At 39.0% G+C, this 27,289-nt stretch overlaps 1 protein-coding gene across 2 annotated transcripts in view; it reads right to left on the bottom strand.

The window, feature by feature from the left end:
- Window positions 1-408: 408 nt before the first annotated feature.
- LOC120634230 (octopamine receptor Oamb) overlaps window positions 409-27,289 on the bottom strand; it is an 87,690-nt gene continuing 60,809 nt past the window's right edge. Inside the window, exons 2-10 of one of the 2 annotated variants that reach the window (XM_039904704.1) lie at window positions 25,336-25,539; window positions 16,333-16,475; window positions 8,317-8,553; window positions 6,838-7,051; window positions 4,959-5,118; window positions 3,136-3,415; window positions 2,541-2,758; window positions 1,676-1,834; window positions 409-836 (exon numbers count right to left, since the gene is read on the bottom strand). In XM_039904704.1, coding sequence (XP_039760638.1) covers window positions 833-836; window positions 1,676-1,834; window positions 2,541-2,758; window positions 3,136-3,415; window positions 4,959-5,118; window positions 6,838-7,051; window positions 8,317-8,553; window positions 16,333-16,475; window positions 25,336-25,453 — 1,533 coding nt within the window. In that variant the 5' untranslated portion in view covers window positions 25,454-25,539 and the 3' untranslated portion in view covers window positions 409-832. The remainder of the gene's footprint in view (window positions 837-1,675; window positions 1,835-2,540; window positions 2,759-3,135; window positions 3,416-4,958; window positions 5,119-6,837; window positions 7,052-8,316; window positions 8,554-16,332; window positions 16,476-25,335; window positions 25,540-27,289) is intronic. The other variant, XM_039904705.1, reaches the window with a different exon arrangement.

The following is a 27,289-nucleotide window of genomic DNA, read 5'->3' as shown; positions in this document are numbered from 1 at the left end:
GAGAGCCTAGAAAAAACGAATCAGCACACGGAAGTGGTAATAGCCCAGTGGGTAGGACTTTGACTTAACTTTCGGGGAGCCGATTTCGATTCCTAACACGCCTCTAACTTTTCTAAGTTATGTGCGGTTTTAAGCAAATAAAATATCACTAGCTTCAACGGTAAAGGAAAACATCGTGAGGAAACTTGCATGCCATAAGTCCACCAATCCGCACTGGGCCAGCGTAGTTGACTACGGGAGGAGGCCCTGTAGTGGGCCGTTAATGGGTTGATATGGTGAACAAGCACAATCAATTAGAACAAAGAAGTTTCACTTCCGCGTGTACATACCGATACACGCAACTTTATTTATTTACATATATTAATTACCATATAATATTGAAATATTTATACAAACATCGATATATTAGGTACATTTTGGAAATTGTCTCTGTTGTTTTCACTGGAATATGCACAATTCTACCACTTTTATATTTTACATCGACAGTATTCGTTAGCCCAGAAATGGGTACTTATCTTACAAGGTCCAAAAGCATTGTACCATTTAAATACAGATCGTGTTATTTTAAATTTAAAATACCATTACAGCAATAAGAGACTCATTATGTCTTGCTGTGTTAATATACTAGGTATAACAATAGCGGATGAAGGTAAAGGAATGTAGCCCGTAGTGATTGGCTTAAAGATCGTCGCGTATACCAGGAAATTTACATTTCAGATGCATCGTTGTAATTCATAAAAGTGGTAGTGCTGTAATGTTATGTTGCGGGCAGCTGCTACACGCAGGCGACGGTTGCTTTGAACTGAGCATTTTGCCGTCGCATTATTGGTCGTCACCTGTAACAATTAATAATCAAATTAATCATCCTTTCTACCTTATACATACTAACAAGATTTTGCCATCCACTTTTTTTGATAAATCCCGCGGGAACCGTACATTTATCCGGATCAAAAGAGTAGCCTATGTGTTAATTCAAGATATAACCTATCTTCATTCCAAATTTCAGGTTAATTGGTTTAGTAGTTCCGGCTTGAAAGAGAAACAAACATCCATACATGCAAACCTTCGCATTCATAATCATAGTAGAAAGTACGATTGGATTTAATATCACAGTATAAAAATAAATACATTAGTTTGATGCCTTTGATCTGGTAGTACGAGTATATGTCAACGAGAAAGCGTCGCGACCACTGACCTCTGATAATACCATTGCACTGGCTTCCTCCTTACAAATGACAGCTTGAATTATGTATCCATTTGAGGCGCTAAATGTGACATAGGAGTGACTCTGAAACCTATACTAAGTATTATTGGTAATTTAAATTGTAGTTTCTTGGATACTCAATTTACAGCGTCACATTCCTTATACTCTGAATGCCTTTGTATTGATTCTGATCTTCTTTTAGGTCGAACATCCAGTAGGTTTTCTCGAGTAGCATTATAGGTTTCTATTTTTCCCCAATTGTCCTACAGCTGTACAAGAATTTCCTACTTAGAAGGAAAAGGGGATGTAAGGATAAGGGTCACCAGCTTCCTCCTTGCAACTTTTTTGGGAATTGGGAGTCAGTTTTTAAGTTAGATTACTTTGCGTAAAACCTCATATGTAAATACTGCACTTCCAGACTTCCACCCCTCCTGCTCAGAAGCGTGAAGAGTACCTAAGTAAAACTGTCACCTGTCATTGCTGCTGGTGTGTACCGAGGTGTCCTGCTCCTCTAATGAGTGCGAGTGCGAGTGCGGCGGTCGTCGCCGCGGTGCCTCCTCCCCTCCCGACTCCCGCCGCACCCCCCCGCCCGCGCAGAAACACTTGCAGATTATACGCTTGAACGCGAACCTGGGAAAAATAGGAGAAAATATGAGTATTGCATTACTTCTAATATATCCCTTGATAACCGTGAGGTTCCATCATCAGAACCTGGTCAGCATTACACAGCCAACCTATCCAGACAAATCTAAAAAGTTCGGACCAGGTGAATCTATGTTGACTTTAACTTTAGTCTAGACTATTCTATGAATAGCTCTTAGATCCCAAATATTTTATTATTATTTTTGGTAATTATTCGTTTACAACGATTCAGATGGAGAGACAAAGTTAGATAAACAAGCAGTTATTTTCTACTTAATACAACTACAACACCCAGCTGAGATCATCTTGAAGAAGCCAAGCTCAGTGGAAGAACTAAACACTGAATTTGCTAAATCTTATAACTTATACCATTATTATATTTTCTCATCATTAACTTAGCTAAAACCGTCTGAAATAAGGCTACAAAGGAAAATCTTTAAAAACCTGGATGTCTTATTTGGACCATAAAGACAAATCGTCTTAATGGTCCAAAATGCATCATATTCTCTTCAGTGCAGTGGATCAAGGCTTTCGGAAAGATATATGATTATTGGATGCAGATAAAATGGTGATGGCTTAACTGAAGTCTTGCCCCTTTAAATTGCTTTAGATGTTTATGTTTCCTGCTTTTTAGTGTTCTCTATTGTGTATTAAAAAACATCGCATGTAACTCGCATCTTAATGTAGTTCTTACCTAAAATCTTTTGAGAAGAGTGCGTAAATCAAAGGGTTTATGGCGGAATTGCAATAGCCCAGCCAGAACAGGATGGAGAAGACGATGGGCTCCACGCAGTCACCGCAGAAGGCACGCACCACGTACACACTGAAGAATGGCAGCCAGCAAAACACGAATCCACCGACGATAATGCCAAGAGTCTTTGCCGCTTTTGTTTCCATGCGAAAACGTTTTACCTGATGATTTAAAAAAATATTTTTAGGTTTTTTAAGCATCACAAGCCTCACTGCCCAAAGTGCCTCTCTCATAAGAGAGAAGGGCTTAGAACATAAAACCACCATGCTGCACCATGTGGATGGTGGGCCGTAACGATTATTAGCGATAATAGCCAAAACCGAAGCCTTAACTTGATCTTCGAGGCACGCGGATAGAAACATAAAAATGTTCATTGGGATAAAAGTAGTTGATTTTTTTTCAGAAAATTTCGGTAACTATTAATTCGAGGTAGTTTTAAAGTTATTATCGTCAAACAAAATCTAAATGACTTCTTAAGGCATCTAAAAGTTATCACCGATACGTTAAGAGCTCTAATAATGTACTCGTAGATAAATACCTGCGCCTTAATATTCCTCTTCCCCATACGCCGTGTCCTCGGCTTGTTATCATCATATTCATCGTACAAAGGTCCTGGAGCCAGGTGATGTGAAGGCCTGACTCTCAATCTACTCTCTGTTAACTCTCTCCCATCTCTCTCATAGTGGACAGCGTATAGGGAGGGACTTGGTGACCGGCTTGGGGATCTGGAGTTATCATGAGCTGGACAGATCTGCTCTGATGATGGATATGAGACGGAGATCTTGACCTTTTCGTGAGCACGCCTTGCACTTGAGTGTCTGAAAGTGCAATCATATACAGATTGAAATTTTGATTGGCCAATAAAATAAGAGGAATCAAGCATTAGATAAGTTAAGTAGATAGAAATCCAGGTAGACTAGTTTAGTCTAGTAAGCTAGGTAACAGATATTAAAATAACTAAAATATTTGTGAAACAAAAATGAAATCGAGTAGAGTGGAAGATTTAAGGATATGGACTAATAATAATAAATCTTTATTTGGAACAGTTACAATGGCACTTAAAATACTAGCAAGGGTGGCATTGCAATAGTAAAAACTGTGCTGCATGTACCACCGCCCACCTCCGAGTTATAGTACAGTTATTATACAAATGTTCCACTAGATTTATTGTGTGTGTATGTGTGTGTTTGTGGGTGTGTGTGTTTGTGTGTGTATGTGTGTGTGTGTGTGTGTTTATATTATAGATACTCGTACGTACTACAGGATGGCTAGGGATGTCGTATATTTGATAGAATGCACTCTTCCGTTTGATCATAGCTCATTTGCAGTAGCCATGTAGTAATTTTCGTTTTAGCTAGGTATTTAGTCATAGGACAGATATTTAATTTTTTATTGATCTTGTTATATATATAGGGAGCTAAGAATGAATGTTGGTGTTTAAAGAAGGATGTTCGAGGCTTGTAAATGATACGCCAAACAATGTCGGTTCTGCGTTTGTTAGCGGGGAATGTGGGATCAAATGTAAGGGATGAATGTATCTTGAGGCCATTACCAAGAAGAATAGTTGACGTACTTAGTAAGGACTATATAGGATTCATACAGTAGGTGAGTTGGAAAACGGTAGGATTTATGACCCATGACTTTAAGAACCGATCGCTGGGCCCGTTCAAGATGAATTATATGTGTTTTTCCGATCCCTCCCCACAAAGATATGCAGTATGAGAGGATGGAATGGCAAAGGGCAAAATAGATTGTTTTCAACAATTCCGGCTTAATTATGTTCCTTAATTTCTTAAAAACCCATACTAGTTTTCTAACGCGTCCAACCAGGTGAAGTACTTGATACTTTCTACGCGGTCAATTTGTGGGCAGGTGCAGGTGACAGACTGAGTGTTATCACAATTGTGAACTTTAAGAGTATTTTGAGGTAAGGTTATCCTCGGTGAAATGGAAAATGCTATATATTTGGTTTTGATTACATTAAGCGTTAATAGATTTAATTTTAACCAATCAGTTGCATTCTGAAGGCCTACTTGGGCTACCGAGTATACCTCCTTCCAAACTAATGGATGGACATCAAGTGAGTCACAGGAAGCTGCTGGACCAAAGCGGCACAAGACCGTGGTATTTGAAATTCCATACAAAAGACCTATGTCTAGCTGTGGACGTCCATTGGTTAATATGCTTATGATGATTTTGATGAATAATGCCTCTTTGTTAATTTGGTTTTGTGCATAAAATTAAAGTCAATGAAATCAGAATAGATAAAAGCCATTGGTCAAATATTGGGATTATTCTTACAAGTTTTTTTCATTGACCAACATTTGGTCCAAGGTATTGTAACGTATTTGGATGAGTTACCTTCTTAACCTCTCGGGTGATGCGCTTAAGGAAGTGCTGGTGGAATGGTTGGAAGCATTGGAGAGCGGGGATCCGTGAGGTCTTCCACCCCCGGATCCCCGGCCACGATGTATCCGCAGAGTTAGACGGTTGTCATCGAATCTACTGCCAAGACCTCTACCTGGAAAAGAAACATGTTTTGAAGTGGGAATGTTGTTCGAGGAATCGGGTTTGCTTTTGTTTATCAATCGATTAAACTGATGTTTGTTTCAAGTTAGTGAAACAAAAAGTATATCACTGACTCTCCTACCAATTTTTAAAGCAGATTATGCCAAAAAGAAGATTAGTCTTAGCAATTATTTGCTTTCATCTTTGTATTACCATTTAACAGCAACCATCATTATATGAATATCGGATTCATTAATTGCTTCCTTAAACAGTAGGTGTTACGGTAGGAACATCCGTACCAGACCGTAAGAGGATGCGATGCGGGACGTACCGAATTCATCCAAGGCAAAGAAGCTGTTGCAACGTTGAACGTAAAGTATTTATATTCGACAGTGCATTCGTAATGACCGTGAAGCTTTGCAAGATGCTGACTCATATGGCTCCAAATAATTAGGGACTATTATTCTAGAAGCTCTTTCCGTAGACTTTGGTCTCAGGTATACTGTTTTAGTCAGCAAGCCGAGACTGTAAACGGAAATTTCTGAGAGATTAAAGATGTCGACTTTGCCTTCAAAGAATTCCTAATAGTTCTTTTTGTAGCTATTAGGTTTCTTTGATAACCCAAGATTGTATACCGTATAGGCTGAGCTCCCAATTATAGCTCCAGCAGTACAATAAAGATGAAAATTAATTTTGAGAGGACATCATTATTATTCTATAGGCAATCTAAATCTTTCATGCATCATGATTCACGATAACAGGCTCGTGAAAAAGTAATATGCCTTTATAATTTATTCATAGAGCCCTCAAGATGACTTATACCGTTTAACGACAATGCAAACTGTCAGTGATGTAAATGAGTTTCTGACCCCGATGCTAGGAGAAAACACCCTGACAAAGATATTATTAAGTACTTACAAAATATTTTCACCCAGCTAGCGCCTATCCGGTAAAGCTCCGGTTTCTCTTTCGTTCCTCCAATATTTCGGAGTTGTGTGTTTTTTTAAAAATTTAATTAATTAAATATCGATCTGCTACTGAGATATATAGAGCTGAGACTGATCAGACAGTTCTTCTTCGATATTGTTTACTAGGTGAATTGAAAAATTGTTTTTTAAAAAACTACACCAGTATTTTTTTTGAGAATGAAACTTGAAAATTTGAGTAGAACTACACCTAAATTGAGTGCCACATTTCTCTCAAAAAATAAAAACAAACGCAGACGAAGTCGCGGGTAACAGCTAGTAATATTATAAATGTGAAAGTGTGGATGTTTGTAACTTAATCACGCAAAATCAGCTGAACGGAATTTAATGAAAATTGACATGCATGTAGCCTTTGATATAGAAAAGAAAATAGGCTACCTTTTATCCCGATTTCTTACGGAAAACTAAAAATTGTTTTCGAGCAAAGCCGCGTGCAAACAGCTTTGAATTTGGTATGCACGCACCTATGCTATGAAAAGGACTTTCTATACCGATCTCTCAAATAGTTCCTGTGGTAAGATTAAAAATTGTTAACGAGCGAAGCCCAAGAAGACCCAATTCTGAAGTCCGCGCAGACGAAGTCGCGGGCAGAAGGTATAGGTAAGGAAAGTATAGGTAAAAAATAGTTTTTTTTTTTTTTAAATTTGAATACCTTTTTTACTATAGCGGATAAACTATTGTTTTGCGCGTGGAATTGAACAATAAGGCCAACATTTTTAAGCTAGCGAGATCAAAAAATAACTTACCACCGCCTTTTGTCGTCCGGAACCCCTGGTTGATGGCTTTGGTGGTCCTGACAGCGGCTTTGTATATCCGCCAGTAGAAGAACAGCATCACGAACATGGGGATGTAGAAGGAGCCCAGCGCGGAGTACACCACGTACCCCGCGTCGTTGGTCAGCTCGCAGGTCCAGGGGCATGGCGGGTTTATCCTCCCTTCTGTGAGGTCGGAATCTTCTGGCTGCGGGAAAAATATGGGTCATGGCCGAGCAATTTATTGTTTCAGTAAGATGCGTAGAAAAAGTTTAGGATATGATTAGGGCAATTTTATGTATTTGAAAAGAAGAGTTTAGAACTCTCCTTTTACAAAACCTAAGAAAAGAGTATATTTTGATATATTTTGTCCATGCGATATTTACATAGTAAATCCTTCCTGCGTAAATTCATTTATTTCCAGTAAAAGTAAGTTCTAATATAAGCACTTTTGAAACGTCAAGTCTGTCTGTGTGTAGGGACTCTACCACCGGTTCGGAAGGCAGATTCTACCGAGAAGAAACCGGCAAGAATCTCAGCAGTTGCTTTTTCCAATATCAAAAATTTACATTTTAACATTCATTTTTCTATCTTGTGAGAGATGAAAGCGGAGCCGGATGCTTCCAAGCAACCTTGTCATTAAGGAAATTTTTGAAAATTTAGCCTAAAATAGACATAGAGGTTGAGGGTGCATCGCTTTCTTTTTAACTACGTCCGGAACCCACTCTATTTTACTATAGTTAGAAGGCAGTGCCCGGAACCTGATTTGATACCCTGTCAGTTTGGCGAAGCGTCATGTCGATGGTCAGCGCTGCCAGATGAGTAGGCAAGTGGACAAAAGATGTCAACAGCAACCGCACTACGTTTTAAACTCCGCGTTGAACGAATCGCCTTCGTCCCGCGTAATCCAGTATTTCTTTATATTAGAGATATGTATTTGAAAACGGTGTAATGCATGATATCGCAATTAATGGGAAATTCTTATAGAGAAACTATTATCGTAAGAATTTTATATAAATCTCAAAAATCATTTCTTGTACAGTCGTTTGCCTTTTTTTCAACCAGACGCTATAGCTGATTCAGATAGAGTCATGGAAGTGTTTTTAAGTTTAACACTACAAAGCATTTTTTGTTTGTTGTAGTTTTTTGTCTTCGTCAGTCGATAACTAACAACATTAAGTAATATTAGTTGATGATAATTAGTTGCTAGATTTATAAGGATCTGTTTAGCAGCAAAAAAGTTTCGCTAGATATTTTTTTCGATAGCTATACGTAATAATATTGGTCGTACTACATATGGCACTTAATGCAACCCCTTGAGTCCGCTGTTCTACTACTGCCATCACCAATGGCAAACCCTCCTGTTGGGAGAGGGCTTCGTTCCAGCTGTGGACTGTGCCATCTTAGCCTGCATCATCTCGTACCAACAGGTGATATGTCAAGGTCGAACTTTTAGTGGAATAGAACACTTACTTTCTTGTCCTTCCAGCCGACGAGCGGCGGGAAGCAGATGACAAAGGACAGCACCCACAGCCCCGCGATGAGCGCCTTGGCACGCTTCTTGCTCATGATGCTGGGGTAGCTGACGGGGCGAGTGACGGCCACGTAGCGGTCCAGCGAGATGGCGCATAGGTTTAAGATGGAGGCCGTGCACATCCACACGTCCACGGCCAACCACACTGCGCACCACACGTCGCCGAAGATCCATATCTGGAAATAATCGGCATCAGGTATTTCTTTTGTATTCATAATTGGACGTAGTTTAACGAAAATGCAAAAAATATAGAAATAAAAAATGTAATAAGCCCCCGACTTGTTTTTTCTCCGAGTCTTTCCCAAGGTTGTGGGCTCGATTCCCACAGCTGGAAAATGTTTGTGTGATGAACATTTTCAGTGTATCGCTGTTTATCTGTATATCAATAAGATAAAATATTTATACTACAATACACAAATCGCCACCTTCCCCAAAATAAGTGTAGCTTGTGTTATTGGTACTACTAGCTGATGAATATTTTTATGAATATAATACACATCAGAACTTATAATATACAGATAAACACGCAAACACTGAAAAAGATTCATGGGGATATGATAAGTATTGATGAATATTATTCATAAAAATATTCATCAGTCCTCTTAGTACCCATACCCTTGCGAGAAATTAAAAAAAAAATATATGTCAAGCTCTTTCATTTGATATCCATGTTCTGGGGATTTTTAAAACATATTTAATCCGCCATTTTGTGGTGGCGGCCATCTTGGATTGTTTTTTATCGAGGCGGTTTATACGAAGCGCAACCCGTCTAATACTTATTGTATAGTTCCGGTGGCCATCAGTGACTTTCACCATCAGTTTCACATGAATGGTGCTTTTCGGAAGAAAATGCACAAGCTGCTTTAAAAAATACTCAAATTGCTACGGGTGTGCCTACAACAAAGAATTAAAGAGTTCTCTTAATTTCTCCAGGATCCCTTCAACAATCTTGTCCTGATGAAATTTTTTTTTGTTCCGAGCCAACAAACAAAAAAGTATGAAAAATTTAAAATTCATTTATTTCAAGTAGGCCTAATATAAGCACTTTTGGAACGTCAAGTCTGTCTGTTTGTAGTGATTCTACCACCGGTTCGGAAGGCAGATTCTACCGAGAAGAAGCCGGCAAGAAACTCAGCAGTTGCTCTTTTCCAACATCAACAATTTACATTTGGCATTATAACATTCATTTTTCTATCTTGTGAGAGCTGAAAGCGGAGCCGCATGCTTCCAAGCAACCTTGTCATTAAAAAATTCATCAATAGTAGTATGTCATACCAGGTAAAAAAATAATCATCTAAATTTGTCGATAATTGGCGGAGGCGGTTTAACTACGCCGAATTGACGTAACTACTCCGAAGAGAAAAATCTGGAATCATTCAATCCCAAATTGCTTCCCCAGAGATCGAAGCCGAAACCGAGACGTTCCACTGATAAGACCACAGTGCTTACCACTTCGTCAGGAGGTAATCAAAATGAGGGGGGATGTAGAAACAACGATATTCCGCCTCGATTGGTAAAACCCGCCTTGGCCTATTTGTTGGATATAAATCACACATCCTTAGCTACACATCTCTCTGGGTGGAAAGCTCAACCAATCATAATATCTATCGCTGTATAAACTATTTCCTTTGTGTTTATTGAACAGATTTTTCCTTTTTTGCTGCCCACGCGACGCGTACACACGATTCACGGATAGTGGGTAGATGAGCAAACATTATATCTGCACACCCATACAACCCTACAATGTGTTGGTTTTTATTCTGAATTTGACCTAATAGCGGACTGTTAAAAAGTTACAGAACTTCTGTACAAAACGCCGCTGGGGAACCCACAACGCGAATCCGTGATGCGAATCGCAAAACTTTGCCTCAAGGCTACCTTTTCAGTATACATGCGAGCTGAATTGCTTTATGGTCTAAAGGTTCGAATAAGGATTACGAGGTCTTGATTCCTTGGTTATAAGTTATTGGGTTTTCTTTGAATCAATTCTCAGTACCACCTCGGACTTTCATTTCCACTACAAGCCCTTGACGTCAGTCTGAGATGGTAGTTTCTATCGGCATCGTACTGGAACGCGCGGCACGTCTTCAACAATACGGTGGTAAGTGGCCATGGCCGCAACCTCCCACCATACAAAACCAGAGAAAATCGCGAATTATAAATTCCTATATAGCCCTCGCCGGGGCTCGAGCCCACTACGCCTGGAGGAGCCTGGATCATCAATCCATTACTGGCCCACTAGAGAGCTCGGGTCTCCTCCCACAATGAGAATGGATTAAGGCCCAGTGCGGATCGGTGGACTCCACACACCTTGGAGAACTTTATGAAGAACTCTCAGGCTTGCAGGTTTTCTCACGCTGTTTTCTTTCACCGTTGAAGCAAGTGATATTTTAATTACTTAAAACGCACATAGCTTATAGCTTAGAAAAGTTAGAGGTGCGTGCTGAGATTCGAACTCGGCCCCCCCAGAAGTGAAGGCGAGCTCCTACCCAATGCACAATCACAGCTTCAACTGAATTGGGACATTAAGTATTATTTAATATTGTGTGAGATCAAAGTGGAGCTGAATATCACAGTTCATCAGCAATGCAAAAAATCGTAATCATCGTTGATGAGAGTAAGCCACCAAACTAATTTGTGCATACCATTAAAAGTGTTCCGGTCTGAAAGGCGTGAGTGCCGCTGTTATTACAGGCACATTTCGATCAACCTATGCCTCACCTTGATGGACATAGGGTGGCACGTTGCAGGACATGTTCCTTACACGCCCAGCTTAGTGTTGCCCTGTTTATAGGCCAAGGTTTTCCACTTACCATCATGTGGGCCATCTGCTTGGTCCGTCAATTATAACTTATATAAGAACCTTTAGATCATTAATACGATGCTCAATGAACTAAGCGGAGTTTTTGAACAAGGGCCTGCGAATGAACATGAGCAAGACGATCGTTATGCCTAATGCTCATGTTCCGCTCCACCAACTAATCACTGAGAGCTCTGCACTTGAAATTGTAGACGATGTTTATCAAAGTAGGTTACAGGATCCAGTTAGTTAAGTTCAATTTCAAGAAATGAGTAACCTACCGAATCCAACTTTTATAGATAGCTTCGTAGATCCCTCAGTGGCTGAAGATCAAAACCATCAAACAGTGCATATCGCTAGTGATTATTTGATGGCTCAGAGTCATTCAGGGTCACGTCAGAACTATGCTTTGAGTGTCTCGTTGTGATCAAATCAGAAATGAAATCCGTTAAAGAAGCAAAGTTATCGTCATAGCTCAACGAATCGCAAAGCTGAAGTGGCAATGGTCAGGCATATATCTCGGAGAGTAAATAAACGTTGGAATCCTAAAGAGCTCGAACAGTCAGGACTAAGTAGACATTATCCGAGTCTGGGGGCACCGACGGACGCAAGCGACCCAACACCCTGGAATTCGGAACTTTGCAACAAAGACCTACATATGCAGCAGCAGTGGATGCCAATCTTATTTATTTATTTATTTGTGAACGATAAAATAACTTAACCGCAAATAAATGCAGCGATGATCACTGTAAAAGTATGAAACTGCGTAACAGTGATCACGCCCACCTCCAAAACTTAAAAACCACTGTCCACTGGATATTTATCGAGTGAGAAATAAAAAGAGTCGTTCTGGATGAACCGAATACATTAAACTTTTCAAACACGATTGCAAAAGTTAAAGAGTTGTTGTAAACTAACTCCAAAATGAATACAAACTCTTTTTGTAAAATAAACGGATGAAACGAAATGTTCAGCACACATAACTCCGGAGCGTTAAATTTGCGTGCCGGAGATAGAACTCGGTCTCCCGAAAGGAACACCGAATTACTAACTACTAAGCTATTATCACTTCTAACAATGCGCATTCGTGTAGAACGGTAGGCTTGGGAAGTGAGCTCTGCTATTGGCTAGACCAGATTACGAATTAGAATGATATTATACGAATAGAGTAAAATTAATTTGAAAGATTTATAAAAGTGAAATATATACGCGAAGCGTACAGTCAGAATTAGGCTAATTTACGAATTACCGAATTAATTAACCAAAATCAAAATTAATTAAATCACGGTCATCCCACTTACATACAGCCCGCTGCGCCGGGGAGTCGTCGACATTCGACTTTTCAAAGCGCTTGTAGAAGTTAACACGAATAAAGCTTTATTCTACAGCGTTCTATTCAAAACAAAGTGATAATAGAGCTGTTGAAATCTCGGAGTTGCAGTCAGTAGTGATGGTTGTAAATGCTATTTTTCCTTATTTTCACAGTCCTGTGAATTGTACTGTTTTAGCATGCTAATTTAATTTGCTATGCTATTTGCTGCCCACCCTATGTTTTTTTACCTTTATCATATTGTGCTGTGTATGCTAACCTCCAACAGCTGTATCACATCATGTTCAAGTTACGCGAGCGCAGTGGTTTTTGCTGCTTCAATATTAATTATTTTAAATAACCTTATGGAGATCGAGGATAATTTATACTATAAGTACTACATATACCTTATGACACATCGTGCGATATCGTGAGCTAGGACGCAACATGTAATAAAGAGGCTTGCTTTCTCGTCTACAAATCAGTGGATTGGGTTTATTAAGCAAAGTTGACCCAAGTTGGTAGCTGTATACGACTTTGGAGATTCAAATGTATCATTGCCCATTATATTACATTATACCATTACTGTGCAATTATCACAAACACTCAATAATAAACCTTAAACTCGCAAGTTTAGATTATAACTGCGTGGTAATTTTTAGCTCCTTTCAGGAAGAGCTATGGTACCTTTATTATGGTGCTAAGGATATAATATATATAAATATAATATAATAGAAAAAAGTTTATTGCAATAAAACACAATGAAATAGTAATATTACTTAGTGCTAGGGTGCAAAGGCAGCCTTTTCACAAATAGTGATCTTTTAAAGGCAACCCGAGCGTGCGAAGACGATATGGGTGGAAAGTCGATGGTGCATAAAGTTAAATAAAACTAACATTAACATACATACTTTATTTAAGTACTTACTGCAAAATTACATGTTTAAACGTATGTACATAAGAATAGATATAAAATAGAATAATATACATTTTTTTTTCGCATGCTAAGAATTATTGCGATTGCTAATCCCTCTCTAGCAGTCATTGTGTTAAATATTTGCAGACTGTGTAAACAAGGGGCGGGCTTATCTAGTTCTTTGAACTGCAGCGTTAAATAAGGCGCCCTGTCCACTAGAGCAAGCCAAGAGATCTTTTACGAGGGATTTAATCTTTTACAACCGACTTAAAGACAGAATAAGGTTATCAATTCGACGGTATGTTTTTTTTTTGTATATTTGTTACTCGATTACTCCGCCACTTATAAACCGATTTGATGATTCTTTTTTTACTTTTAACCTCAGAGATCTTATTTTACTTTGGTGAAGATTTATTCGAGGGATCCTGGAGAAATCGAGAGCATGTTCAAATTTGAGTATTTTTTTAAGGAACTTGTGCATTTCCTTTCGAAATGCACCGTATGGTTAAGTGGAAGTGATGATGAAGAACCTGAACGACCACCGGAAATCCTACTATCCTACAATATTATAAATGTTAAATTGTGGATGTTTGTTACTCAATCACGCAAAAACGGCTGAACGGATTTACATTAAATTATTTTTTTCGACAAAAAAGGCTTATTATTATAGACTTATTTGAACAACTAAAAATGAAGAAAAACATTTTAACAACAACATTTTAACAAGGAATAGTAAAAAGATGAATCCAAATAGTTGCTTCGTATGATAAAGGTTAAGCAAATAAGTTGTAACATTTTTTATTGAGTCCCAAGTCGTCATAGATGTAACACTTTATGTATTCAGTATCGTTAAGTTTATTGCTATCCGCTGAGAAGTTCTGAATTTATTCAGCGTGATGCGCGGCCAAGGTACAAACAGACAGACAGACAGCGAGACAGACAGACCAAAATTAAAAAAAAAATAGTTTAGGTTACAGTAGATTATACAGTGCCCTGCAAAAATAATTCTTCAATGTATAGAATTTGACATGATTCGATTATTATAAGTACCTTTCGATAAATTTGAAATGGACCAATTTGGATATTTGGGGTATAACCTGTTCTCATTGTGAGAGACCCGTGCCCCGTAGTTGGCCGGTAAAGCAATTAAATATCACTTGCATTAACGGTGAAGGCAAACATCGTGAGTAAAACCTGCATGCCTGAGAGTTCAACATAATGTTCTCAAAGGTGTGTGGGGTCCACCAAACCTCCCCCCCCATTTCTCATTGATGTAGTATATATATATATATATATATATATCTTGTAGTTGGCCGCTAATGGGTGGATATGATAATGATGAGATGACGTTGCAGTGAAGGGCTTGTAGCTGAAACTTGTAGTGAATTAATAGATAGTTGTGTAACAAGCGAACACATAGTCGGTTTTTATTCATTCATTTCATCGCATCCTTGCACAGTTTTAGTGGAATATCTCCCTTAGGCTTATCTATTGAATTTATGTTGTTTCAACCCCCACGCAGAAAGAGCCTGCTATATGAATACTTTTATTTCAGATCAGCTTCTACCCTTTGCTCTGATGTTCTCCTTCCTCGGGTCTCGTACGAGTCGACTAAGGGAACATAACAGAAAATGGGCAGCACCGTCCTCTATCCTACTACAAATTATGAAGACCACCAAGCTTCTGCTCAACGTAATGATTATGGGCTAGATTGTATTTTTGAGGAAACACATCACATGGGAGATTGTTCCTCAATTTGCAAGTGCGCGGTAGAAATGATCTGGTATTTCGAACAGTCGAAGAATACCAGGCATCCAGATGATGAGGGTGGAATTTATTTGTACGGCGTGAGGTGCGGTCAGGGAACAGGGAAGGAGCTATCAATATGAAGGAGGTCGCGCATTTTATTATACTGCCAACTCTATTACGTGATACCAAAGATAATTTCCATAAAAACCATCAATATTCCTACGGAAACTTTTAGAACTGAACACAACTTTGAGGGTAGGCAATAAAAAAGTCATTACATTTGACCGCAATACACCGATATCGAAGTGTTCCATCAAATTAGAAATCCGGTAGGTGGTGCCAATTTCGTTAGGTCTTTTGTCAATCCCTACGTTTATACTAGTATTATAAATGCGTAAGCATGTCTAAAATTAAACTGAACAAACATTTTATTTCCATAACACAGTTTGAAAGAGCAAAGCACTGCTGCTTTAGCAAGGAAATCGCAATGGGAGAAATTTTAAGAATTACCTTAAACACTGGATAGAGGCCGAGAATTCCGCAAAGTAACGCCTTACTTTGCGGAATTCCATGATTATTATGAAAATTAAACTTAATTAGTAATATAATAGTAGCTTAATTGAAGCTAGTAAATGTATATATAGTTAGTAAGTATATATATATGTATATTTATTTACTAGCTTTTGCTCGCGACTTTCTTCTGAATTCTGGGTGGTCTAAGGCTTCGCTCGGTAACAATTTTTAATCTTACCGCGGGAACTATTTGAGAGATCGGTATAGAAAGTACATGTCCTCTTCCATAGCATAGCTGACATGCATACCAAATTTCAAAGCTGTCTGCCCGCGGCCTAGCTCGTAAGCAATTTTAAATTCTCCTTTAGAAACTACTAAAGGAATCGAGATAAAAGTTATATAACCTATGTTCTTTTTCATGTCATGCAAGCCTAATTTCATCCAAATCCGTTCAGTTTCACATTTATAATATTTTTTGACATAACAATTATTCATTGTAAAGTCATCATCTCCTGAGGATCCTCCGGTTTCGGAGCGAAACGTGCGTAGAGGGTACATTGCCGAAGATCTGTTTGGTGTGGAGTATAAGGATTGAAAAAATTATAAATTACACCATTCTCGTGCTTTTCGGGGAGTATAGCAAATTAAGCTTAATTTTCATAACATACCTTGAACACTTCCCGGGTGGCGGAGAAGGGTAGCACAGCCACGCCGACCAAAAGGTCAGCCACGGCGAGCGACACGATGAACAGGTTCGTGACGCTGCGCAGCTTCGATGAGCACAGCACCGCAGCTATCACAAGGCAGTTTCCTGGTGACACATGGAAAAAGCACGTTGAGCATTTCATAATTCTTTTTTTGTTGTTTTAGCTTCCCCCGGAAGAAAGGGAAAATTTTCTTATCAGTAGACTAAATTGGATAGCGGTGAAAGCGCAGTGGGTAGGAGCTCGACTTTCCTTTCGGGGGGCCGAGTTCGAATCCCAGCATGCACCTCTAACTTTTCTAAGTTATGTGCGTCTAAGTAATTAAAATATCACTAGCTTTAACGGTGAAGGAAAACATCGTGAGTTCTACATAATGTTCTCAACGTTATGTGGAGTCTACCAATCCGTACTAGGCCAGCGTGGTGGCCTTCTGCCTTAACTCCTTCTCAATGTGGGAGAAAATCCGTGCCCTGCGGTTGATACGATGATGATGAAATGATTTTATGCTCCTATTGGTTTTAGCGTGATGATAGATAGCCTTCCTTCATAAATATTCCGATAGCCTTATCTGACACTGAATGAATTTTTCAAATCAGACCAGTAGTTCCTTTGATCATCGCGTTCCAGTAAAAAAACAAACAAACTCTTCAGCTTTATATATTACACTGAGATTAAAAGGGCTTTACGGCAAACCCTGTACATATATGTATCGAACTACCCATATACAGGGTTTAAACAAGCAATACCTATGTCCATAATACAACTAAAGAGCTCACAAAGCCAAAAAGTTTTACTCGACTTCTGAACAACTAAATTGCTCGGAGAAATAGACTTGGAAAGCAGAAATTGCAAACCATTCGATTAGGTTACAGCAATTTGGTTATAAATGGTAGGTATTCTTGTAAACTAATATTGTCCCGGGGCAATTTATTGGAGGGACGTAGTTTTATAACGAGCCCCGGGGACGATCGGGTGGGTTTTTATCCTTTATCGACCTATTTATTGCGCGCCTCTTTGGGTCGTTTCTTCAGTTATTACTGTGCCTTTAGTAAGAAGCTTTCACGCTGGTCATCGTATCGTATTCTCGTATCGAAACCCAATAACGTTGAAGTCAAATTTAAGTAATCGGAAGTAAGAAAAGCTTTGAATGGTTAATGATCTAAACATCGCACTCTGCTAGTCTCTAGTAATCTGCCAAAATGAGAAGCAAAATCAAATCTAAAATTGGTCCAAATTCAATGTGCTTTAGAATTTATAACCTCCAAAGACTCATTATTAGTAGAAAGAAAAAAAGTATTATTTTGGTTTCCCTTTACACGTTGTATAAGAGTAGATAATAATGTATAACTTTAAAAAACACCCCCGACTTTAACAATACTATTTACTAGTCAAGCCCTTTCATTTGATACCCATGGAAGTAGTGAAAAAAAAATGTAATTCGCCATTCTTCGGTGGCCATCATAGTTTTACATCAAACATACGTAAAAACAATCCCGACTTACACACCTTTCAAGCACCGTCCGCTTCACGCACTCACACACACAAACATAGACACGTCAAACTTATAATACCCCGAAAAGCTGACTTGTTTATTCTTAACAATTATTCATTGTTGACTCAATATTGCCCGAGAATGCTTCGATTTCGGAGCGAAGATCTAAACGCCACACCGTTTAGATCTTCGCTCCGAAATAAAGTATATAGATTAAAGAAATTATAAATTACACCATAAAGTTTCTCCTGATTTTCGTGTAGTATAGCAAATTAAGCTTAATTTTCATATCATGGAATCCCGCCATGTCACGCCTGCTTCTATACAATATTTATAACACTCCATCGTTTTGCGTCGGGAGTTAATAAAGAAAAGTATGTCCCTGGATGCAGGTGGCCCGAAACTTTTCAGTTTGGAATCCCTATAAAAGACCAGTGTCTGTGCAGTGGTAGTCGATCGTATGACACGATGTCGATGGCTACATCATGCAGTTATCCTCGTTAACAGACGATTTATTTTTAAACTCTAAAGCCAAGATTCCGTCCACATCGCGCAGCGGTAATGACATCCGCTGCCTTTTTCCGCCGCTTTGCATTCTAGTTTATTCAGTGAAGATTATTTATTTACTTACTCGGAATATTGCCTTTTGAACCTTTTTATAGACTGTGCGTGAGTAAGAAGCGGTGATAGCATAGTGGTATCGGCTTCAATTTCGTGGGCGACGAAGCTCGACCACCGGCCGACCTCTTACTTTTGGGTGTATGTGCGTTTAAGGCATTACATATAACTTGCTTGAACGGTGAAGGAAAACGTCCTGCAGATACTTGCATGCCTGAGGGCGCTTGATTACCCTGTAGTGGGCCGATAATGGGTCGTTGATGAAGTAGTATGTTATGGATGGAAATATAAACTTTATTTTCGCGTGTATAATTTATTAGCAAATTGCACGAACGACTTAACGACACAGCGATCGTACTACCCTTTGAAACGAGAGATGCGCATTGCGTGGGTGTGCACAAAGCTGTGTGAGATTTATTTATAGTGCAAAAGAGTTATGACCTTTCGAATAAACGTGGAATAGTTTTTCATTGTTTTTAGCTACTGATAACGACTGTGACACCTGGAGGTATCTTTGCAACATTTGAGTCTCATACAAGACTGGCGTGTATCTTCTTTTCTTTTTCAGATGGACACTTGCTGATAACCACCTGAGGGGTAGGTACAGCGTCACCGAGGGAGTGGGGGAGCGCGAGAGCTAATGAGAAGAGCCCCAGGGCTCGACGACATCGAGGGGAAAGTTGGGAGACGTCGACCCGAGGATGCCTCGTGCGAAGACTCGGACCTCGGTTCGGTTCGACGTTAAACCGACTGTTGGTGAACTTTTGGACTAATCATTGTTTAGCTTAGCAACTTACGTGTATCGAGAATGCATGCGTATTTATACCAAAATACCCATTCGAACAATGTTATGGAGGCTTGTGATTGAAAATATATAATTTTAAATATTTCTTGAAAAAACTTTTATTAATTAACTAACAACTATTAGCACATTCGTAAAAATGCTTACAAAAATAAATTTAATTAAAATATCTGTCACATATCCAGTTTATTAATTTACCCACTTTGCGAAATTATTATACCACTACTCTAGTAGCTCCTTCATCTGCTTTAAAGCTTTTAGGTTTCTCTCTCTCTGATTTGAAAGGTGCTGTCAGTTAAAGTGTGACAAAACACTGTATGGTATGTATTCCAACGTTATATTGCGATTATTTTTAAGACTCATAATATCAACCTATTACCGGTCCAGAAGGGTTTTAGGCCGTAGTCCACCACGCTGGCCTAGTGCGGATTAATGGGCTACACACGGCTTTTCTGAAAATTATGGAGAACTCTCAGGCATTTCGTTTTCCTAACTATTTTTTCCTTCAACGCTATAGCAAGTGATATTGAAAAAAAAGCACATAGCCCCAGAAAGCCAGGTGCGTGCCGAGGATCGAATTCGGTCCCTAAAGGTTGGCTGTAACCCGAACCACTGGGCTATAACTGCTTTATCTATATTAAATAAATTTAGGATATTCATCTTAATCCAATGACATTATTATGCTTATCGTGCTAACTTTTATCGGATTAGGGGAAATGTTGTCGGCAAAGTTAGAAAGTTCGGGTGAAGGTGAAAAGTTTCTCTGATTCACTCACTCACGTGATCACTTATTCATTCCACTTCGAGAAGTTAATAAAATTCTGTTACCTTTGCTTAGCGGACCCTTTACTTTACATAGCTTTCTGCAAATTATAGCCCGCCAACTCACATTTGAGTGGCGTAGTGGTAGTTTAATGCAAGTAGTATCACTCCTACAAATGTCTACCGTACCTTTCGCAGCTCTCGCTAATTCTTTCTTACAATATTAGTAAGTCGATTCTTTATAGACTGTAATGTTACACATTTTTATTAGTAATCGAAGTGATAAACATATCAAGGCTGGAATATGATGTTCGCGTACCGATACGTGTTTCAAAAGACGTACCGCTAAGCGATTTAGCGATTTATAGATGAGCATCGGTTTGATATAACTGCTGTACCCTCCAAGGTTAGCCCGCTACCGTTTTAAACTGCACCATCACTAAGTCCCAGATGAGATTGCAGTCAAGGGCTAACTTGTAGTGGAATAAAATACATGACACTCTTCTGTTTTAGGAAGCGGTGGTAGATCTGTGATCAGAGCTTTAGCTTCCCTATCGGGGTGACTGCATTCGATCCCCGGCACGCACCTCTAACTTATCGGAGTTATGCGCGTTTTTAATTTATGGAATTTAGTTAAGGCCGTAGTCCAACAGGCTGGCCCAGTGCGGATTGGTGGACTTCACACACCTTTGAGAACATTATGGAGAACTCTCAGGCATGCAGGATTCCTCACGGTGTTTGCCTTCACCGTGATATTTTAATTGCTAAAAACGCACATAACTTAGAATAGTCTAAATTTTCGTAAGTCAAAGTCCTAACCACTGGGCTATCACCGCACAAAAAATTCTAATAAAATAAAGATAAATACTAACTACAGGTTACACTCTTCTCATTCTGAGAAGGAAACCGGGATGGGTCAAGTCATAACCCTAATCGGTTTCAACGAGGCTCGTCTTTGTCGGTAACTAGCCATAGCCTAAGCGCTCACCTTACAAAATTCACACTTGATGTATCTCTAACGCCAGTCATGCGTTACACTGTGGCGGGTACGGTACAGGAGTCAATGCACAAAGAGCCTGTAATCTGATTACGGTATCCTCGAAACTCGTCAACTGAATTGCCACTGAGCCTTTGACGCGCAGCGACGTGAGGACCGTCGCCAAACAGTCGTCGAGTAGCTCTTCGTATCACTTTGATTCTGCTTTACGAATCTTTTGATAGGATCAACTTGTGTGCTTTACTATCTTGTTGTTTGCGTCAAACTTATAGTAATTATTTTAACGACCTCCCTGGGGCAACGGTGAGCGCTAGTCAAGCTCTTTTATTTAATACCAATATTGAAGGAATTGTAAAAAAAAACAACCATTTTGTAATGACGGCCATCTTGGTTTTGAAATTTATTAAAGCGTAGGTATTGTATTCTGCCAGTCAAGTCCTTGCCTTTGATTTCCATATTGAGGGAGTAGTGAAAAAGTATGTTATCCGCCATTTTGTACCGGCGGCCATCGTGTACAGATGAAATATTGTAAAAACGCTCGCATCTAATTCACTTTTTAAGGAAAAAAAACAAAATTAAAACGCTTCATACGTTCGGGAGCTAAGATGCTACAGACGTAGGAAGCGTTAAACTTAAAAATAACGTTGATTTGTTTCTTAGATAGGGCGAAAAGGGAGGATAAAATTTTTTTTTGGTTCGCAACATAATTTAGTGGGGAGCGTTTTAGGCTATGTTTGATGAAAATCAGTTTTTAGACGGTCGCGGCCACAAAAATGACGTTACACATTTTTTTTTTACCAATGTAAGTGGACTTTTACTTCGGATTTCCTATTATTATGTTTTTACTTGCAATTAATTTAAATGTGACATGATGTGACGTTATTGTTGAAAATTGTTAAAATATTAACGCTAAATTTTTGCACGCCAATCTTGGCAGGTTATTAAAAAATTTATTAACACTTATATAAACATGTCGCATGTACCTTATTCCAGCAAAATAAAAATTGATTGATTGGACATTGGACAAATTATTTGGTCCACTTTTGTAAAAAAAAAAACAGTCGCCGTATTTTTTTTATGTTTATAGACGAGCGCTAGACTGCCAACGCACTTGATGGTACACAACGCACTGACTATGCTGCCAATGGTGGACCGCGCCTGACTGGTGCCTAGAAGATGCCATCCTTGATTTGAAGGTACTCATATTGTAGGCACTAGGGAAAATGGAAGCTGGAAGGGCATTCCAGATCCTAGCGGTGCGAATCAGAAACGAAGATGCGAAGCCCTTATTACGCGTCCGAGGTATATCAACCACTTAGAGATCCTTACGGTGTTTATAGTGAGCAGGAAAATAAAAAGTGTTAGTAATGAAAATATTATGCGCGAGTTAGCAATTAAAGTTACTACTTGTGATTTTAATTTTAATATTAGCTATGTTAGAATCTTACTATTCTTAACCCAAACCGGGAGTTATGCCTCGAGAGGTTTCTGGACTGTACGATAGCTAAAGTGTGGCGCTCGGTAGCGAGCGAGGTCAGGTGCACTCCATTCGTTGATTACTGATGAGTCTGTATCGGCGCTTGTGTATGCGTCCACAAAGCGAAAGGTTTGACACCAACACCTTGAATTCTACTTCATTTAAGCATCATTGTCTACCCATTACCGGTCTACTACAAAGCATTTATCTTCTCCCAGAAACAGAAAGGTTCAGATCGTAGTCCATCAACTGGCCAATAGTTTGGTGGACGCACATGACTTTGAGAACATTATGGAGAACTGTCTGGTTTCCTCACGATGTTTTCCTTCACCACTATGTGTGTGTGAAGGAAAACATCTGAACTCAAATGCTCTGAACTCCGAATTATTAGATGTGGCACGCACATCCTGTGCCTGTTGAATCGAACTCAGTATCCCTTATATTGAAGCCTAATTCTTACCCACTAAGCTATCACCGTTTTTTTTATTGCCGGGTTCATTCATTTATTTCAAGTAGGCCTAATATAAGCACTTTTGAAACGACAAGTATGTCTGTGTGTAGTGACTCTACCACTAAATCGCTACCGAGAAGAAGCCGGCAAGAAACTCAGCAGTTGCTTTTTTCCAATATCAACAATTTACATTTTACATTTTAAAAATTCATTTTCCTATCTTGTGAGAGATGAAAGCGGAGCCGGATGCTTCCAAGCAACCTTGTCATTAAGAAATTTATCAATTTTATAGTAACCTCGCTGTAATAAATGTGTTTTAACACATTCTTTAAACTTAATCATTGGTAGGTCTAGAATTACTTTAGGAATCATGTTATAAAAGCGTATACTCAGTCCCACAAATGACTTCTGCACCTTTCACAGACGATATGCAGATATCACCAATTTATGACCATTTCTTGTAAGTCGACTGTTTATATCACTTCTATAAGGAGCCCAACAGTGGGTTATTAATGCAGATATATACACAGACGTAGAGACACTCAGACAGATAGTCGCACAGACTAGCGACAACATTTTTGGAACAGTGGTTAGGACTGTGGTCTTGTCAGTAGAAGATTCGATCTCTGGCTGTAGCAATTTGTTATTCGTTCACTACTGCGTACTTGTCATGCATCAAAAGTGCCACCAATGCGCCTACATGAATAAAGATATTTTTGACTTTGACATTTGGCTTTAATTTCTGAATTTTCTCGAAACTTTGCACGTGGTGGCAAGGTGCTGGGTAGAAACCGATTCAGGGTATGAGTTTAATAAAACTGCAATACCATAGGCTTCTACCGTTGTTGAAGTTTAATCAATAAGTTCAAAGTTTATATAAAACGTAAGCTTACAGAAAAATCCTATTATAATATTAAGGATTATTTAAACGATAAAAAAGCTTGGGTGTGAATTGCTCTAGCTTCATAGCTTAATTTAAGTTTACTGGAAGATGGTGATAACAAAAAAATAAATTTACCCGGCTAAGTTTGTTGTGGGCTCTTCTTAGACCAGGGCGCGTTTGGAACCCTCGTAGCTTTAGATTTAAGTTGGCGAACGAAGTTATCAGCATCCCTTTACAATTATGTAAACAAATATGTATGAACGCTTCATAAGTGCCTGTGATAGGTCTACATGAATAAAGAAATTTTGAATTTGAATTTGGATTTGAAGTAAAATTGTACTCATTGGCTAATTTTTAATGGAATGAAGAAAAGACTTAAATATAAACAGTTACACAGATTGACGCGTAGAATCAAAGAACACATTTAGTGTGTTTGTGTATTTCTGAGTCTGACACAGATATATCTATATATATCTGACACAGATATATATACATAAGTACACTACCAGGTAGGTATCTGATACGAAGACGCACTTTGACATTTTTTTTATTCTTCTACAAGTTAGCCCTTGACTTCAATCACACCTGGTGGTGATGCCTAAGAAGTTAGCGGGCTAACTAGGGAGTATGGTAGCCCTAATTGGTTTCCACGCGACATCGCACCTGAACACTAAGTCGCTTAACGGCTTTGTAACTAGCCAAGGCCGAAGCCTCAAGCCAGACCAGACGCGAGAAAATCCAGAAATTATAAATTCCCAAATTGCCCCTGCTGGGAATCGAACCCGGGAACTCTTACTTAAACTCCGCTGCGCACCTTTGCGCCAGGGAGGTCTTTGCAACTAAATACACAGGCATACCGATGCACAAATAATCGTAAAGGCTCTCTACGTCACGGCCCGCAAATATTGGCGTTTACGAGTCTTTTAATGAAATGTCATAGATAAAAATAGAGTCAGCGCTTTTCCAAGCCATCCTGAAAGTATTAATGGAACTTTGCACCGACTGCAAGCAGGTACTTAGTATATTTTCCTGGCGGATTTTCCCTTTATATAACGTTACCAAAGCGCTATTTACGTACAAAAGCGAATCCCTATTCATTGCATTCAGATTCGCATCAAAAGTATTTGCAACGAGTGGGAGTGATTTTATTTATGAACTCTCTTCCACTAGCAAATAATTACTTTCCAGTGGAAAAAAGTTATTAAGATCGACTGTTTGTAAACTTTGATAGAACTGTTAATATAGCTGTTCAGTTGCTTTATATTATGTGTGATGTGACACGCAATAGCTTAGCGAGACAATTGAAATGACTTTAGTAGATAGGTCTAGCTTTCTAATCACATGTAGATTCTCGAATGCACAGCGAGGTTGGCGATGTCACTGTGTCGTTTGGCGAGCGCATATTCTATGAGGGCGAGCACGGCGAGGGTTGCGATGTTCGGTTCTTCCACCGCACGTCTCGCAGGAGCTGTGACGTGTACTCACCTGCGATCACCAGCACGTCTATGAGCGCGAGCACGGCGAGGCTCGCGACGCTGGTCGGCTCGTCCCAGCGCACGTCTTCCAGCAACGCCGCGCACGCTGTGACGTTTAGCGAGCGCATGTTACGCGCCCCGCACGTAACAGCGCACGCGTCGCGCGGCGCATCGCCTCGCCCTCACCCGCTCATCAGGATGGAGAACCGACCTTCTGTAACAAATGAAACCAAGTTTTACAAGATAGAAAATAAAGGTTTCGTAGTCGCTACAACTAGCTTTCGGTCTCGAAAAAAAATGCAACTACTTTGATAGAAAATGTTGGTGTAGCCTGATGTACTGAATAAATAACCCTTGCAAATACAGTTTATGTTGTGTGACTGCGTAAACAATGCATATTTGCGATAACAGCAATCACGGTTGATTTGCTATAAGTTTTTTAGGAGTTCCTGTTTTTTATCTGCCTCCGAAGATCTATATTAAAATTTAATGAGAACATTTCGGAGTAAAGTTTTTTCGAACAAAAAAAATATTTTACAAACACCTCTATACAACGTGTAACGAAATTAAGAAATACTGTTGAAGGGTGCAAAAGTTTATTTCATAAGGAATCACTCTGTAGAATATTAAATCAAAATAATCATATTTATTTTCCCATACAAACTAATTCATCACAATCTAAGTGTTTACCTATGGCAACCCTATTGAAGGTAAACGACCGACACGGGCATAGGTACCTACGCTACGCTACGCAACGAGTACCTAACAAAGTGACAGGACAGGACATAATTCAATAAAACGATGACAGTTGTTTACTCAAAAACTATTAGCGTTTCAATTTTACAAATAAGTCTTAGACAGTAAATAATGTACTTTTAAAGCCTCTAAAGTATAATTTCGCTTTTCATTTCCACATTGTATATGACGGAATTATGCATTCATACATAATAAGAAACATCCGAACTGATAACCTCCTCATTGAAGTCGGATATAAACTATGATAAAACCGGATTGCAATATTTAACGAACGCTATCAATAATTTATTAAATACCGGAATCGTATTATTGAATTCAAATTGGTTTTTATTAAAATCCAGATTGAAAATACCTTTATAATTTTTTTTTAAATGCCATGCTTGAAGCTAGTTCAAAAAGCACTTTAATACGTATTTGCGAGTCTCGCCAACTCGATGCAAAAAGAATCACGCAAATCGCCCATTAAACTTCTAGAGAACGTGTTGTAAATGTAAGTTGGATTAAGACTTAATTTTAGTTGGATTGGTGTGGATTTCAGCGTTCCGTAATATGAATTAATGTTTTATTATAAACTTTTTTTTTATTGACGCCAACGAATATACCATCATCATCACCAGCCAACTACAGAATACGGGTCTCCTCTCAGAACGAGAAGGTTTTAAGCTGTAGTATACCAAGTGCTGATCGTTAGACATCACATGCCATTCAGAACGTTATAGAGAACTCTCAGGTAAGCAGGTTTTCTCACGATGTTTTAAGCAAGTGATATTTAAGTAAAATGCACGTGTCTTAAAAACGCACATAACGCCGAAGCCTTACCCACTAGGCTATCACCGGAAAATGTACTGAAATAAAAACAAATACATTCACAGATAAATTAAATAGCAACACTACATCGCCCAATTTGGATTATTTATGTTCAACCACAAAAAGCGTAACAACCTGCAATCTGTCACCCTGTGGTAGCACAATTAACGTCAGTGGATCGTTAATCAAAGGCAGTATATAATAAATACCGGTCGTAACCAGTGACACAGTGTGACGGTAACTGTTCCTAAATAAACGGATCACTATGTTTAAGCATATGAGAGCTGGCTGACTGGCTGGCTTAAAGCATTGAAGATAGCGGTTGAAGATATACCTTTGTGTGTAAGTGCCTTTTGAACGCGAATTGAGATAGTAATTAAAAGCGTAATTTAAAAGCGAAT

The sequence above is a fragment of the Pararge aegeria genome, chromosome 23 (genome assembly GCF_905163445.1).
Source record: "Pararge aegeria chromosome 23, ilParAegt1.1, whole genome shotgun sequence".
NCBI lineage: Eukaryota > Metazoa > Arthropoda > Insecta > Lepidoptera > Nymphalidae > Pararge > Pararge aegeria.
This window is presented reverse-complemented; position numbering and strand designations above follow the sequence as displayed.